This window comes from Macaca nemestrina, chromosome 12 (genome assembly GCF_043159975.1).
Source record: "Macaca nemestrina isolate mMacNem1 chromosome 12, mMacNem.hap1, whole genome shotgun sequence".
NCBI lineage: Eukaryota > Metazoa > Chordata > Mammalia > Primates > Cercopithecidae > Macaca > Macaca nemestrina.
In genome coordinates, this window is record NC_092136.1 from 89,013,053 (window position 1) to 89,030,574 (window position 17,522).

The following is a 17,522-nucleotide window of genomic DNA, read 5'->3' on the forward strand; positions in this document are numbered from 1 at the left end:
GAGACACAGGAGCTTTAGATACTCCAGCTTTCCAGGCTTCATGGCAAAAGTAGCTGCAACTCCAGCAAAGCAGGAGGTTAGACACTCATACATACCCATAAAAAAGAGGCTGAATTCAGGGGCCTGAGCCACAATGGTCTGCAGGCCCCACTTCTACAGCATCTCACAGGATAAGACCCATGGGCTTGGATTTCCAGCCAGCCACTGGTAGCAGTGTTGCGTCTACCTGGGAAAGAGCTCTTGGGTGGTAGGGGGAGCGGGGAGTAGGGATAGAGGGGTGGGCTGCCATCTTTGCTGTTTGGGTGGCTTAACCATTCCAACCTTTAGGGTTTGGAGAGCCCAAGATGACTAGGGGTGGAAGCAGTACCCCAGCACAGCACAGAGGCCCCACAAAAATGTGGCCAGATTGCTTTATAAAGCAGGTCCTCAACTGCGTTCCTCATCAATGGGTGGAGCTTCCCAACCAGGGTTTCTAGCTACCCCTGCTGGTGTTCTCTGGCTGAGAGAGGTTTTAGGACAGCCTGGGATGGAGCTCCCAGGAGGAGCAGACCACCATCTTTGCTATTTGGGTGACTTAGCCATTCCAGGTTTCAGACTTCAGAGTGTCCAGGACAACCAAGGGCTGAAGTGGACCCCCACCACAGCATAGTTGCTCTACAAAAACATGGCTAGACTACTTTTTTAACTGGGTCCCTGATCCTTTTCCTCCTGTCTGGGTAAGACCTCCCAATGGGGTCTCCAGCAACCTCCTACAGGTCTGTTCAGGCCAGCAACATGTCTATGACTCCCTGGGATGGAGGTCCCAGAGTAAGAAGCAGGCTGCATTCTTTGCTGTTTCACAGCCTTCACTGATGATTCCTCCAGGTACTGTAAAATCTAAGGCAGCTAGGGATTGGAGTCAAACCCCCAGCACAACACAGTAGCCCTGCAGAGAAGTGGCTAGACTGTTTAAAAAAGAAAAGAAAAGAAAAAGCTCCATCCAAAGGTCACCAACCTCAAAGATTGAAGGCAGATGAGCCCACAGAGATGAGAAAGGATCATCAGTCCAAGAACACTGAAAACTCAAAAGGCCAGAGTGCCCTCTTTCCTACAAATGACTGCATCACTTCTCCAGCAAGGGTTCAGAACCAGGTTGAGGTGCCTGAAATGACAGAAATAGAATTCAGAATATGGATAGGAACAAAGTTTACTGAGCTAAAGGAGTGTGTTATAACCCAATTTGAGGAAGTTAAAATTCATGTTAAAATATTGCAGGAACTGACAGTAAAAAAAAAAAAAGCCAGTATAGAAAAGAATAGAGCTGAAAAACACACTACAGCAACTTCACAATGCAATCACAAATATTAATAGCAGTGTAGACCAAGTGAAGGAAAGAATCTTAGAGCTTGAAGACTGTTTTTCTGAAATAATACAGGCAGGCAAGAATAGAGAAAAAGCAGTGAACAAAACTTCCAAGGAATATATGATTATGTAAAGAGACCGAATCTGTGACTGATTAGTGTACATGAAAGAGATGGGAAGAATGGAACCAGCTTGGAAAACATATTTCAGGACATAATCCATGAGAACTTTCCCAACATAGCTAGACAGGCCAACACGCAAATTCAGGAAATGCAGAGAAGGTCAGTAAGATACTCCTTGAGAAGATCATCCCCAAGACACACAATCATCAGATTCTCCAAGGACAAAATGAAAGAAAAAATGTTAAAGGCAGCTAGAGGGAAAGGTCAGGTCACCTACAAAGGGAAGCCCATCAGACTAACAGTGGACTTCTCAGCTGAAACCCTACAAGCCAGAAGAGATTGGGGGCCAATGTTCAACATTCTTAGAAAAAAGAAATTCCAATCCAGAAATTCATATCTGACCACATTAAGCTTTATAAGTAGAGGAGAAATAAGATTCTTTTAAGAAAAGCAAATGCTGAGGGGATTTGTTACCACCAGACCTGTCTTACAGGAGTTCTTGACAGAAGCACTAAATATGGAAAGGAAAGACTGTTGCCAGTCACAACAAAAACACACCGAAGTACACAGACCAGTGAGACTATAAAGCAATCACATAAGTCTGCAAAATAACCAGCTAACATCATGATGACAGGTTCAAATCCAAACATATCAATGCTAATCTTATATGTAAATGGGCTAAATACACCAGTTAAAAGACACAGAGTGGCAAGCTGGATAAAGAACCAGGACCTATTGGTATCCTGTCTTCAAGAGACCCATCTCACATGCAATGACACACATAGATCAAAATAAATAGATGAAGGAAAATCTACCAAGCAAATAGAAAACAGAAAAATGCAGGGGTTGCAATTCTAGTTTCTGACAAAACAGACTTTAAACCAACAAAGATGAAAAAGGACAAAGAAGGGCATTACATAATGGTAAAGGCTTCAATTCAACAAGAAGAGCTAACTGTCCTAAATATATATGCACATAACACGGGAGCACCTAGATTCATAAGGCAAGTTCTTAGAGACCTTCAAAGAAACTTAGACTCCCACACGATAATAGTGGTAGACATTAATGGCCTATTGAAAATAGTAATTAATTTTCAAGACATAAAATTAACAAAGATATTCAGGACCCGAACTGAGTACTTGATCAAATGGACCTGATAGATATCTACAAAGTTCTCCACCCAGAAACAACAGAATATACATTCTTCTCATCAGCCCATGGCACTTAATCTAAAATTGATCACATAATTGGAAGTAAAACACTCCTCAGCAAAAGCAAAAGAACTGAAATTACAAGCATCTCTTGTACCGCCATGCAATCAAATTCAAAATCAAGAGTAAGAAATTCATTCAAAACTATGCAATTCCATGGAAATTGGATAACCTGCTCCTGAATGACTTGTGGGTATATAATGAGATAAAAGCAGGAATCAAGAAGTTCTTTGAAACTAATGAGAACAAAGATATGACATACCAGAATTTCTGGGACACAGCTAAGGCAGAATTAAAAGGGAAATGTATAGCACTAGATGACCACATTAAAAGTTAGAAGTATCTGGTCAGGCGCGGTGGCTCACGCCTGTAATCCCAGCACTTTGGGAGACCGAGGAGGGCAGATCACAAGGTCAGGAGATCGAGACCATCCCGACTAACAACGGTGAAATCTCCTCTCTACTAAAAATACAAAAAACTAGCCAAATGTGGTGTGGTGGCACGTGCCTGTAGTCCCAGCTACTTGGGAGGCTGAGGCAGGAGAATCATTTGAACCTGGGAGGTGGAGGTTGCAGTGAGCTAAGATCATGCTACTGGACTCCAGCCTGGGCAACAGAGCAAGACTCCGTCTCAAAAAAAAAAAAAAAGTTAGAAAGATCTCCAGTTAACAACCTAATTTCAAAACTAAGTGTACTAGAGAACAAAAGCAAACAAACCCCAAAGCTAGCAGAAGACAAGAAATAACCAAGACCACAGCTGAAATGAAGGTGGTAGAGACATGAAAAACCCTTCAAAATATTAATGAATCCAGGAGCTGATTTTTTGAGAAAAAATTAATAAAATAGAGTGATAGCTAGACTAACAAAGAAGAAAAGAGATAAGATTCAAATAAACACACTCAGAAATGACCCCACAGAAATACAAACATCAGAGAATGTTATAAACACCTCTATGCACATAAACTAAAAAATCCAGAAGAAATAGAAATTAGCTTAGTGTGGTGGTAGGTACCTGTAATCCCAGCTAGTAGGGAGGCTGAGGCAAGCGACTTGGGTGAACCCGGGAGGCAGAGGTTGCAATGAGCCAAGATGGCGCCATTGCACTATAGCCCAGGCGACAGTGCAAGACTCCGTCTCAAAAACAAAAAAAAAGAAAAAGAAAAAGAAAACAAGGGATAAATTTCTGGACACATACACCCTCCCAAGGCTGAACCAGAAATAAATTGAATCCCTGAACAAACCAATCATGAGTTCTGAAACTGGGGCAGTAATAAATAGCCTTCCAACCAAAAAAAGCCGAGGACCAAATGGATTCATAGCTGAATTCTACCAGAGATACAAAGAACGGCTGGTACTATTTCTATTGAAACTATTTCAAAATAATTAGGAGGAGAGACTCCTCCCTAACTAATTCTATGAGACCAGCATCATCCCAAAACCAAAACTTGGCACATACAAAAACAACAAAAAAAATTGAGGCCAATATCTTTGATGAACACTGATGCAAAAATCCTCAACAAAATACTGGCAAACTGAATCCAGCAGCACATTAAAAAGCTTATCCACCACAATCAAGTAGGTTTCATCCCAGGGATGCAAGGTTGATTCAACATATGCAAATCAATAAAAGTGATTAATCACATAGGCAGAACTACAAATAAAAACCACATGATTATCTCAATAAACTCAATCAAACTATACTATGAGGCTACAGTAACCAAAACACTATGGTACTGGTACAAGAACAGACATTGCAGTTTATTATATATTATTGAATAACTTTGGCAACTCTACTGGCAGGAAACAATATTAAATTGAATACTTTCCCTTAACCAGCTTGCTTCTTTTTATTTTCTTTGTTGTGAGAGGATAAATTCTTTTGATTGTAGTATCTTTTGATTCAAAGAAATAGACAAAAAGATCATACACTATGCCATTCGTCTAAAGACAGTGGCTTGGTATGAATTTGGTGTAGCATGTTTATGTTATGCACTTCATACATTTATTTTTATAATTAGTTCACCTATATATAATAACATGAGTATTTTCCCATTTCTCAGAAACTTACAATTCTTGATGACTGCTAATGTATGGATAGCATCCCTTGTTTTTGCTGAATTGTGGCTTATTCACTTCTGGGTAATGGACATCTAGTTTTTAAAATATCTGATTTATAAGTATTCCCTTTTTTTCTTTTAATTTGTGTAGCTGGAAAGCCCTGATGAAGGCTTTGAAGGCAAATCTCTTTATGAAAGTTGGACTAAAAAAAGTCCTTCCCCCGAGTTCAGTGGCATGCCCAGGTAAACAAATGAATGAAATTTTCACTGAATTCAGTGTGGGATTGTTTTGAAAATAAAAGCGTATTTTCTTTCAATTATTAAGTGAAAAAATTAACTTTACAAATGGTCTAAAATCTGATAAAGGAAAAGCATTCCTTTGGTTCACGAATTAAATATTACTGTGTGTTTTGTAGTTAAATCTTCAGGACAAAACGTGATTTCTCTTTAGAATATGTAATATATACATATGGAACATTTCAACAGATTATATAGATTGGTCATTTTTTATATGAAATGTGTGGGATGAGAAGTATTTTGGACTTTGGATTTTTTTAAAGATTTTGGAATATTTGCATTATACCTACTGGTTGCACATCCCTAATCTGAAAATTCGTAATCTGAAATGCTTCAGTTAGCATTTCCTTTCGGTGTCATGTAGGTGCTTAAAAACTTTTGGATTTTGCAGCATTTTAAAAAATTTTCTTATCTTTAATTTTTGTGAGTATGTAGTAGGTGTATTTATTTTTGGGGTGCATGAGATATTTTGATACAGATTTTGGATTTTTGGATAAGGGATGCTCAACCCCTGATAGAGATAATGGTGAAAAGTAATTCTCATTTTTTTCTGTCACCTCATCACCTTGTAATTATTCTTTTTCTGAATATCATATAGTTAACAAATATTTTTCTTACTGTAATAAAAATGCAAGCATCACTTCAACATTGGTTGTATCTTCACAAGCAAGGGAAGAAGAATAAATATCTCAGTACTCTGAGTTTATCGATGTCAACAGCACAAATCATTTATATTATAAAGGACAAAATTTATGTCCAAATTATCTGAAAAATATTTGCTTTTCACTCTATTATGTACAACAGATAAAGATGATAAATGGAATGAAATAATCTTAAGGAAAACATTTTCCAGCTTCAGAAACCTTTAACAAAATGTGACATAAAATAGTCATTCCTACACAAAATAGTCTCATAGGAGATATTTTGTGATGAAAATTAACATTCTTTTCATGTTTTTGCTGCATGTCTAAATCTGTATGTTTAAAATTACATTTATAATAGAATGGAGTTTAGTTTAATGAACATGTAATCTGTACTTAATGAACAAATTACTTTGAAATAATTCTGGTGTTTTATCTCTAAAAGGATAAGCAAATTGGGATCTGGAAATGATTTTGAGGTGTTCTTCCAACGACTTGGAATTGCCTCAGGCAGAGCACGGTATACTAAAAATTGGGTAAGTGAATCTAAATTATTCAAGATTATTTATGAATATGTTTTAACTAAACAAATAATTCTGACTCCAAAAAGTGACTCAAACGTTAGTTGAAAGCAGAGAGAAGTCTCAATGGTTGACAGTATCGCTACTACATAGGATAACTCCTGTATCTGGTATTCCTACCCTAAATTGAAGTGTCAGTTGGTATCAATACTCATGTCTGCAAATGTGAACTTCCATTTACTCCCTTAAACATATTTTCTGTTTCATTTGGTGGCACTGCATTCACTCAGTCATTTAAGTTGAAAATGTAGGAATTGTCTTTGATTTCACCCTCCTGCTTATTCAAAATTAATCAGTATCTCCCCATTATCATTCAAAATTAATCACTGTATTTGAATTTCCATCTCTTACTATATCTCTAATTATTAAACAAATAACATCATTAAACAAATGAAAAATTTGTTTAATAAAGAACAGACTATATATATTAGTCTGTTCTCCTGCTCCTAATAAAGACATACCCAAGACTGGGTCATTTACAAGGGAAATATGTTTAATTGACTCACAGTTTCATATGGCTGGGGAGGCCTCACAATAGTGGCTGAAGGCGAATGAGGAGCAAAGTTACATGTTACATGGCAGCACACAAGAGAGCAGGTGCAGGGGAACTTCCCTTTATAAAATCATTAGATCGCATGAGACTTATTCACTGTCAGGAGAGCAGGGCAGGAAAATGTGTCCCCCATGATTCAGTTACCTCCCACCAGGTCTCTCCCATGACACGTGGGGATTATCATAATTCAAGATGAGATTTGGGTGGGGACACAGAGCCAAACCATATCAGTATAATACACTTTGAACGTGTAAAAGTCATGATTCCTTTTCTTCTGTTGTAGATTTTATATATATATATATATATATACACACACACACACATATATATGGTTTTCATTTTCTTCAAAGTAAAATGGGTACATAGTTTATAAAATGTCGAGTAGTTTTATAAGAACACTGGTTTATAATTAAAAGCAGTTGTTTCTTATTTCCATTTCATATTCATACCATCCCTAATTTCTGTTCATCAGATGAAACCTTTGTCAGCTTTTATGATACATCCATGTTTATAAGTAATATTTTAATCCTGATACGTCTTCATTTTTAAATTTTATGTTATAAAGAAAAATCATTCTCACACTTATAAAAATGGTAAGGAAGAGTTCATTCAAAACTGTTCCAACAAGAATATTGCAATAATAAGAGATTTAGCTCAATTCCAAATACAGAAAAGACATTTGGCAATTTAGAGTTGACATTAAGTTTCTGTAAGTATTTCCTCACAGGCTATTCTTCCCAGATGGAAAATCTTCAATCTTCTGTCTGTGAGGTAGGAAGTCAGGCAGAGTTATATGGGAGCTGATAGTGAGGATAAATATTAATATTGTCTACATTTTACTATGAAAAAAATTACAACAAATAAAATAAAATGACCACCTAAAGTTTTTGGTAGTAAGTCCTGAAGCCTAGATTCAAACCCTAGCAGGGAAATTCCAGAATCCCAGTCTCTTCAACACATCAGTACCTAAAATGTCCTTTTATATCAATAATAAAAAATAAGCATCTTAATGGTCGAAAGTGATAAACCAGCAATTCACAGTTTGAAAAGTCCTTCCTTCTACCTATACTTTTGGTTTTCCTGACACCTGTCTTGGCCTCCCTTCTCTCTCCTTAGTGAGACTTTAGATCCACTACTGCACCCCTCACCACTCAGACTCCAGCTTTCAGCACACTGTTTGTCAGACAATCATTTATCCAAGGAATTTTAGTGATTAAACAATGTAGTGTCTTCTCCTATATAATATTGTGTAATACTTATTTACTTGCCTTTAACAATTCTGTCTTCTTATTTTTACCCAAATGCAAGATTGTCTTGTCTTGTTTTTTCAGATTCTTAAAACATGAATCTAAGAATGCAATCTTCTGCATTATTAGAGGCAAGCCTGTTTGGTCCCTTTGAAATATTTTTTAAATAATATTTGTTATATCATATACACATATTTTAATTGGTACAAACTTGGAGTGTGTTTACGTATCATAATATTAGCTGTTTAGGAAGTAACTTATTGAGATGCTTAAGTACTTTCCTTGATCCATCACTGACCAATCTTACTAATACTAATAGTAAATATGGTGCTAAACATTTTATTGTAAGCTATCCTGTAAGTGATATGTTTTGTTATTTTTTCCATAGGAAACAAACAAATTCAGCAGCTATCCACTGTATCACAGTGTCTATGAGACATATGAGTTGGTGGAAAAGTTTTATGATCCAATGTTTAAATATCACCTCACTGTGGCCCAGGTTCGAGGAGGGATGGTGTTTGAACTAGCCAATTCCGTAGTGCTCCCTTTTGATTGTCGAGATTATGCTGTAGTTTTAAGAAAGTATGCTGACAAAATCTACAATATTTCTATGAAACATCCACAGGAAATGAAGACATACAGTGTATCATTTGGTATGTTACCCTTCCTTTTTCAAATTCGTCATCTGTATGGTTCTATTAATCTCCAAAATATAACGGGCTATCTTAGGTCATTTATTATTGATTGCTATTTCAAGCGATCCAGTATTCTGTTTATGTCTATAAACGTATTTTTCATTTTATGGATGCTCATATCTTATAATATAAAAATATAAATACCTTGTAAAACAAAAGATGATGGCTTCTATATTGTTCCTTTTCTTGAACTTTGGACCAATGCCATTAGAAATTACATTCTTTAAGCATTTTGATGACCCCAATTTCTATTTCAGATTCACTTTTTTCTGCAGTAAAGAATTTTACAGAAATTGCTTCCAAGTTCAGTGAGAGACTCCGGGACTTTGACAAAAGCAAGTACGTTCTATATCTATATCTATCTATATCTGTGTCTATATCTACACACACACATATATATATATTTAAAAGGAAAGTAACATCGCTGTTTCTGAACTAGCTTTGGGAATTTCTTGCTGTTTTCTTTTTTTAAAATTTGTTTTACTTTAAGTTCTGGGATACATGTGCAGAACGTGCAGCTTGTTACATAGGTAGACAAGTGCCATTTCCTGCTGCTTTCTGTCTTTCCACTCTAGCACATCCTATGTAGGGCTGCCCTATCTCAAAAGACCTGCTTTCGACATTTGGAGTGACAATTGTGCTGCTGAGAAATGTCAGTCCCTCCCTCCTGCCATTTGATCAGTTACAACATACTCTGCTTAACAATGAAGGGCCCTCACTGTGTGACCTCAGCTGTTTCCAGTTTTATTTCTTGTTTTTTCAGTATCTGTACATCATAACTCAGCCAGACTATTTAATTTTCAAAGCGTGATTTCTTTCTGCCTCTTTTTTTTATTTCATTACCTCCACATAGAGCTCCTTATTTCCACTTCCATCTGGCAAAATTCTATTTATCCAGAATAGCAAATATTGTGAAGTCATTAATTTTGGAAATGTTAAACATTTAGGATTAATTCTGTGTAAGATTACACAAGTACAACACAATTTGAACAAAATTTTAAGATGGAAGGAAAAATACTTGGTGAGAATACTAAGGTAATTTTTTTAAAGTAGAATTTTGAGGGCACAGATATGTGTATTAAATATAGTATCATGATGTAAGTATCAAATCCCTAGGAGCTGATGTAAGGACACATAAAAAGATCAGAGTAGATGATGTAGAAATAGGCTCAGTGATATATAAGGAAGTATTAGTAATAAACGATACAGCAAAAATCAATTGGGAAAGATTAGTCAATCATAACATTGTATAAACTATGTTAGTACCTGCTATAAAATTAAATTCAGAATCACAGTTCACATTGTATGCTCACATCAACAACAGCTGTAAAGAATTTAGTAAAAATGAAAATTTCTTGAAAGACAGATGCCAAGTTTAGAAGCAGTGGGGAAATGGTGCAATCATATTTGAGACCATTAAAATGGTTCAGAATATAAAAATTAATATTCAAAAGAAAAGTTAAAAAAGTTGAAAACTTATTTTCTAGCAAAAATGGAGAGTAATATATACATTATAAAAATATTTTTTGAAAATAAATAGTCCAAAAGAACAAACTGAAAATATCAGCAAGAAACAAGACAAATAATTATAAAAATGTTGTCAAGATACACCTGTAAAGAAACATAGCAAAATATTGCAGTTCACTAATGCATAATTCAGAAATACAAATGAAAGTAATGTGACATTATTTTTATAACACATTAATAACAATTTAAACCTTGGTTGTGCCCACTGCTGTAGCTGGTACACTGAAGCATATGGTCTCCATGCTTTTCTGATAGCATTATGAATTATTTTAGCTTTTTTGAAAAAGATAGATACATATTGCTAATGCGTTCAAGAACTGTCACAGAGTCCTGTGCTTTGACATAGGTATTCCATTTCTTGAATTATTTCTTAGGAAAAAGTCTCTGTTTTAGAAAAGAAAGACTGCCCGGAGAAAGATTTGAAGTATAAAATTATAATAGCAAGTAATTCAAAATAACCCAATGCCTAAGAGAAGAGAAATTACTAAAAAAAATGATATTCACCAATGTGAACATTTTATAATCCTTAAAATGGATTATTAGAAATACAATATAATAGAAGACACTTAGAATAAAATATGAAGTAAGCATAAAGTTTATAAAATTGTAAATATAGTTTGATTAATTTTTATTTAACAAATATAGGAAAAACTTAAAGGGAATTAATGAATTATTTTAATAATTGTGTTATCCTCAGGGAACATTGGAAGAATTATTTTCCTATTCTTTTCAATTCTTTATAATTTTTATATGTGGGTAAAAAAGTCAACAATGAGAAATACATTTTAAGGAGATCCCAAACACCAGGTATTCTATAAAACTGGTTTTCTTTTTGTATTTAAAAGAAAAAATATTTTCTCCCTCTGACAAAATGCCTTATGGTTTGAATTCTGGTTTGTTTAGGACACTTATTGTTTAGCACACTCAGCTTCCGCCTTCCTTTAGTATTTCTACAGTTGTTTTATTTTCTCTAAATGATAGTAAAGATCCATTCTGTTCCCTATATATTTACAAATTCTGAAACACCTGCACAGTGCATTGCACATAATAATAGTAAATTCTAACTAAGTAAATTAAACTGAATGTTGAATTTCTCAACCAAAACTTTGAAATCTAAGGAAGAGACATGTCTTTATCCTGCTTTTCTTGTATTACTTCTTGCCCCATCAAAGAATATAAGATGTTGACACAGGATACAGAGAAAGAGAAGTGTGTGTGTGCGTGCGCGTGCGCACATGTGTGCATTTACATGTGTGTAGCCACACGAGTTTTTGTACTTATAGTAATGCTTTGTGAATTTGATTCCGAAACCCATAGCATCTTATTGAAATTATCCTTCATTCGATTGTCTCAACTGTTTATGGGAGCTGCTAACAGGTATTCTGTGTTTAATTTACCTTTATACTATCACAGAATCTGAATTCATGATGCTAAATACATAAATATTAAAAATAGCTCAAATCCAAATTATGGGGATTTAAGTTGTTCCTGTTTTCCTTTTGTCAGCAAGGTGCAGTTGAAAGAACAATACCGACCTCCTATTTCACTCTAAAACTTTCTAGTGTGAATTTAGGCAAGTTATTTAACTCATGATCCTTTGTTATCTCATCTACAAAATGGGGCTATTACCCTGCCCACCTTGCAGAATCGCTCTGAAAATTAAAAATCACATTTTGTATAGACATTCAGAACAGTAATTGGCACATAGGAAATGATCACTAAATGCTAACTGTTAGTAAAACAACATTATAAAAAGCAAAAGGTAAATTAATGAATAAGATGATTTATGCTTTCTTATTGTAATGATTTTTTCTCATTAGTTAATTAAATTGTGAAAGAATTGGTATATTAAATTCAGTAACTCATTGTTGAAGTATTCAGGGCTTGCTGATAAGCTTTCAATTATATTGAATCATTCTTACTACAATAACAACCTCAATACTCATTTTGGAATGTAAATTCTGTAAAAGCAGGGAGTGTTTGATACATAGGAGGTATCCAAATATTGTTAAAAGACTGAAGTAATCATCATCTCTTGTGTTCATAATAGGTTTAGCTTTAAAAATGAAAGGAATATTGTTAATTATCACTTGGTAAATAATTCTAATTTGCCAGGCATCTTACTAAACATTAGCAGGTCATCTTATTTTAATATTGATATTACTTCAGTGAGTAGATTACTAGGATACCTAAGGTGAAGAAAATCTTGCCTTATTATACCAATGTAAATAAAAATCACTATTATTTTTTCCATTGGCACATACAGCTGTTTCTGTGCTTTTATAAGCCTGAGCAGTATAGTATTTTATAGGATTTTAAAAATGTGCTAGCTATGTATTTTATTGTTCTTAATTTGCATATTACAGAATGTTAAAATTTGCAATTTACATTTGAACAACAGTGATTTGAACTGCACAGGTCCACTTATACATGAATTCTTTTTTCCATTAATACAGTGAGCCCTCTCTATCCATAGATTTCATATTAGCAAGCAAACGCAGATGGAAAATTCAGTATTATTCACCGTAATCCCAGGTACTCAGGAAGCTGAGGCAGGGGGATTGCTTGAGCCCAGGAGTTTGAGACTATAGTGAGCTATGATCAAACCACTGCACTCCAGCCTGGGCAACAGAACAAGACTCCATCTCTTAAGAAAACAAAATAAAATACGGTATTGATGGACTAAAACCCACATATATGGAGGGCCGACTATTCTTGTTATTTTTAAATATGGAAAACTTTTTATTTTGCCAAATTAAATCTTTTATTTTCAAACTTACATTTGAAAATATTAGCATTGCATACAGAAAATGATTTTGTTAAATATCTAAAAGTAGGATGGACATGAATCTAGAACAAAAGTATTTTAAGTAAGTAAATTCATTTATATGGAAAAAAATCTCAACAATCATCTTTCTTCTAGCTTTGATATATTAGAACTTTTATCACCAAGTGATGCTTACTCTGCAAGCTTGAATCTGAGAACCTCAGATGTAGCTAATGAGAAACTAAGGAAAAATATAAAGTAAGAGAATTATAGAAACTTAAAAAACAACTGTTACATTCCGTTTGGACTACTAGCCATATGCTCCATAAACATTTTCTATTTTATATAATTGCCTATCTCATTGTCTTAACAATATGAAGACTAAGATGTCAAAGAGGGATTAAGCATGTGGTAAGAGTTCTACTGGGGGCAACTAACCCAAGGGAGATCAGATGTGGCTTCAGATTCCACATACACAGCTACATTTCCTCATTGAGGCAGAATAAGGTAATCCAGAAAGTCATATCAGACTCCAAGAATGCTGTACTTAAACCATTCTGAAAATCACTTGAAATGATACAATTTTAAGTAACTTTTAGACTTAAATCTGGATCATTCTACCAAGAGATCAATTTAATTTGTTTGATAGTTTGTTCATTCTCACCCTGTTAATTCCACAGAGGAGGAGGGCCCACTTTTCATATACATGTGTCTTCCTTGCAGGACTTGAGTATGCACAAATTTTGGTGTAGGGGGTGGTCCTAGAAGCAATTCCTGGAGATAACTAAATTCAGTTTTGTTCTGAAATTTTTATTTTCTGCATAGAAATATATTTTCATGAAGTTATAATTATATTCATTTTCTTTCTCAGCCCAATATTATTAAGAATGATGAATGATCAACTCATGTTTCTGGAAAGAGCATTTATTGATCCATTAGGGTTACCAGACAGACCTTTTTATAGGTAAGAAAAGAAAATATGACTCCTTTCTATAATATCACTGTTTCTTGTAATTGTTTTTATTTTTTTCATTGTGGAAAAATATAGTAGTTGATTTCCTGCAAGCAAATGGAAAATTTCAAAATATATGTAGGAAGTTATAGTGGTATTGTTTCTTCATATAATGTAATATGATTTTTGCATATCTTTATTTTGAGTATCTTTGTTCTGATTATAACAGAATATATGTTTATTTTAGAAAATATAGAAGATTCAGAAGGCCACGGCAGAAAATAAAAATCTCCGCAATTTTATCAGAAAAATATAAAATCATGGTTATATTCTTGTGTGTATAATTTTAGCTCCTTTCCTATTTTAAATATATTTTTGCTTATGTATGCACACAACCCAAACATCTCTCTATATATAACATATACAGTAAGTTTATATTTATTTATTCTTTTCCCTAATGTTGATAATTAGAGATTTTATTTCCTCCTAAATCCTGACAGTTGAATTTTTTCCTGCCAAACATTGACTGTCCCCAGGTTGATTTTCTAAATATTGCAGAATGAGATAGATCATTGGACAGCCAGAAATGGCCCTAACTTTCTTTTTAGGGATTATAAAAAAGGTTCTGGTTTAGTAGTAAGAGCATCTTCAAACAGGTTGACTGGATCAATGGCAGTATATTTTTATCCATCCCCCGCCCCCTTTTTTTTTCCTAAGAGACAGGGTCTCACTCTGTCTCCCAGGCTAGAGTTCAGTTGTACAGTTGTAGCTCACCGCAGCCTCAGACTTTTGGGCTCAAGCAATCTTCCCACAGCAGCCTCCCAGGAAGCTAGGACAACAGACACATGCCACCATGTCCAGCTAATATGTGTACTTTGGTTTGTAGAGACAGGGTGTCCCTATGTTGCCCAGGCTTGTCTAGAACTCCTGGCCTCAAGCAATCCTCCCACCTCGGCCTCCCTAATATATGGGATTACAGGCATGAGCTACTGCTTCTGGCCTTATCTACCTCTTTACTTAGGAGTTTGTCCTTCTCTTCTATGGGCTATTACATGAACTGTCTTAGCCCATTCTACAAAACATTTTCTGCCTTGGTCATGTGGAACATTACAAAATTGTTTTTGATGATTCTTCAAACTCTATGTTAAGTATTCTAACATGATAGTGTAGATTTTTAACAAATGACAAACACAATATAGGGTTGGCTGATCACAAACAAGACTGTAATGATCACAATTGTGCTATAATGTAGGAGGTAGCATGATATATTAAAAAATCAGCACTTGTCATGTGTTTTAAGACAAATCATTTAGTTACTTGATCTCTCAGACCTCAGTTTCCTCCTGTGTGAAATACTAATATCAACTGTGTAGAGTTTATTTCTAAACATTAGAAAAATTGTAAGTAAACATTAAATACCAATACCAAGCATGATTGCTGTTGTTTCTATCATCATTCTTACTTTTGTAGCACTGAACCACTTTATTTGTTTGAAATAAAAATATAATTAATTACTATAGATTTCACATAATAGTCTTCAGAGATGGTTGAACTTGGAAGTTCAGTTGACAAGTGGCTTGTTCAAATTGTTATAGGAATATGCAATCCAGGAATTGCAGAGTGCTCTTGTGTTTCTCTTGTATGTCATTTGGACACCTGATAAACAACAAACGATTTTATCAACAGGCATGTCATCTATGCTCCAAGCAGCCACAACAAGTATGCAGGGGAGTCATTCCCAGGAATTTATGATGCTCTGTTTGATATCGAAAGCAAAGTGGACCCTTCCCAGGCCTGGGGAGAAGTGAAGAGACAGATTTCTATTGCAACCTTCACAGTGCAAGCAGCTGCAGAGACTTTGAGTGAAGTGGCCTAAGAGGATTCTTTAGAGAATCCATATTGAATTTGTGTGGTATGTCATTCAGAAAGAATCAGAATGGGTATATTGATAAATTTTAAAATTGGTATATTTGAAATAAAGTTGAATATTATATATAGTTATGTGGGTGTTTATATATGTGTGTTTTTATTGTTTCTTTTATCTTGTCCCTATGGATTAAAAATTAAAAATTGAATTTCATAATTATAAGAGGTTATTCTGAAGTGGAAAAATTTAACTCAGTATTAAATCTAAGGAGAATGGCATAATACAGTAAAACTCTCATCTGGCATTATCAGGGAATCAAGTCTAATCTGTTCATGTCACTTCACACATAAGGAAACATCAGTATGTCATAGAGCACACTGGGGAATATGCACAAGTCTATTCCAAGCCAGAGGCCTCACGGCCTGCCTGGTCACCCAAGGCTGAGAGGATCACTATCTCAGCACACTAGTTGGGAAATGGATCAAATTACACTTTTAGTAAATGTAATCACTCTGTAGTATAAGAAATAATTATTTTTTAAAATTTATATAAAAGACTATAGTATAACACATATGTATAGTAATTAAATGAACATTTGTGAACCTAACAGCCATATGAAGAAAATAACATTTCCAATATCTTAGGATGCCCCATGTACTAATGACAGTTATGCTTTTCCATTTTGTTGAATTTTATGTTTATCTTTCCTCTGTTATTATTTATAATTGTATCACACATGGCTGTATGCTTTACATGTTTTGGCATTATGTATTTTTGAACTTTTTATAAAGACAGTCATACCATGTGTATTTCTCAGGTACTTGATTTTTTTCATTGGCTTTTAAGGGTTCAAATATATTAACACTGTGGCTGTAGTTTGCCGTATTTTGCTGATATAGAACATTCATTTACATGAGAGTAAGATCCAGGGTCCATCAAGATGAGAAAACATACAATAATGTGAATAGGGAAGGTTAATGTAAAGAATTATTAACTGTTACAGCATTGGAGCAATGAAGTATTGTCTAGTAATATGTAAAGAGAGGTCTCAAGAATATGTGATGAGCAGATATAAAGAACTGCTCTTATCTCCATGGTGAATTTGGAGCAGCCAATGAAGAGTCCCCTCACACTGTGGCCTCGCTCAATGTTAAGAATTTTGCTGTGGTGTTGCCCTTGAACCTGCTTCAAATTGATACTTCAGAACTCCCCAGAAACTTGTCTTCTGGGCCACTGTGTAAAGCTGTTTATGAAGAAATGTCAAGCCAGAGGGGCTTTACTACAAATTTGGCAAAGGACAATTTCAGGAGAAGTTCTTGGCCGCTGGGTTCTCCTGGCCACCATGAACTTCAGGAAGTGGGCGCCAGAGCAGTAGCCACAGAATCTGGGCACTGGTGTCGCCCTGTATGCCCTCCGTGTCAGACGCTGGAGATGTCATTTACGTTGCCAGAGTTTGCCAGGGGTGCACACAGAAAGCAGATTGGAAACCACCTTCTTGGAACATCTCTCCAATGCCTTCTGCTCACGAAGTTTAACATCATAACACATGACAAAGAAAAACTATTTAATGGGCCCAGATCTATTTATGAAGACAATCAAGAGTGAGTTTGGAGTGGGTGACCCAAATTTGGATAACTGGTGAATAATAAAATGTATTTATTCATT

At 35.0% G+C, this 17,522-nt stretch overlaps 1 protein-coding gene across 4 annotated transcripts in view; it reads left to right on the forward strand.

Annotated features, from left to right (window-relative positions):
- The window catches only part of LOC105468899 (folate hydrolase 1), a 67,583-nt gene extending 50,061 nt beyond the window's left edge, over positions 1-17,522 (forward strand). For all 4 annotated transcript variants that reach the window (XM_071075418.1, XM_071075419.1, XM_011719393.3 and 1 more), the window contains 6 exons: positions 4,882-4,973; positions 6,114-6,204; positions 8,438-8,702; positions 9,002-9,083; positions 13,910-14,002; positions 15,677-17,522. In XM_071075418.1, the coding sequence (XP_070931519.1) occupies positions 4,882-4,973; positions 6,114-6,204; positions 8,438-8,702; positions 9,002-9,083; positions 13,910-14,002; positions 15,677-15,866 (813 nt within the window). In that variant the 3' untranslated portion in view covers positions 15,867-17,522. The remainder of the gene's footprint in view (positions 1-4,881; positions 4,974-6,113; positions 6,205-8,437; positions 8,703-9,001; positions 9,084-13,909; positions 14,003-15,676) is intronic.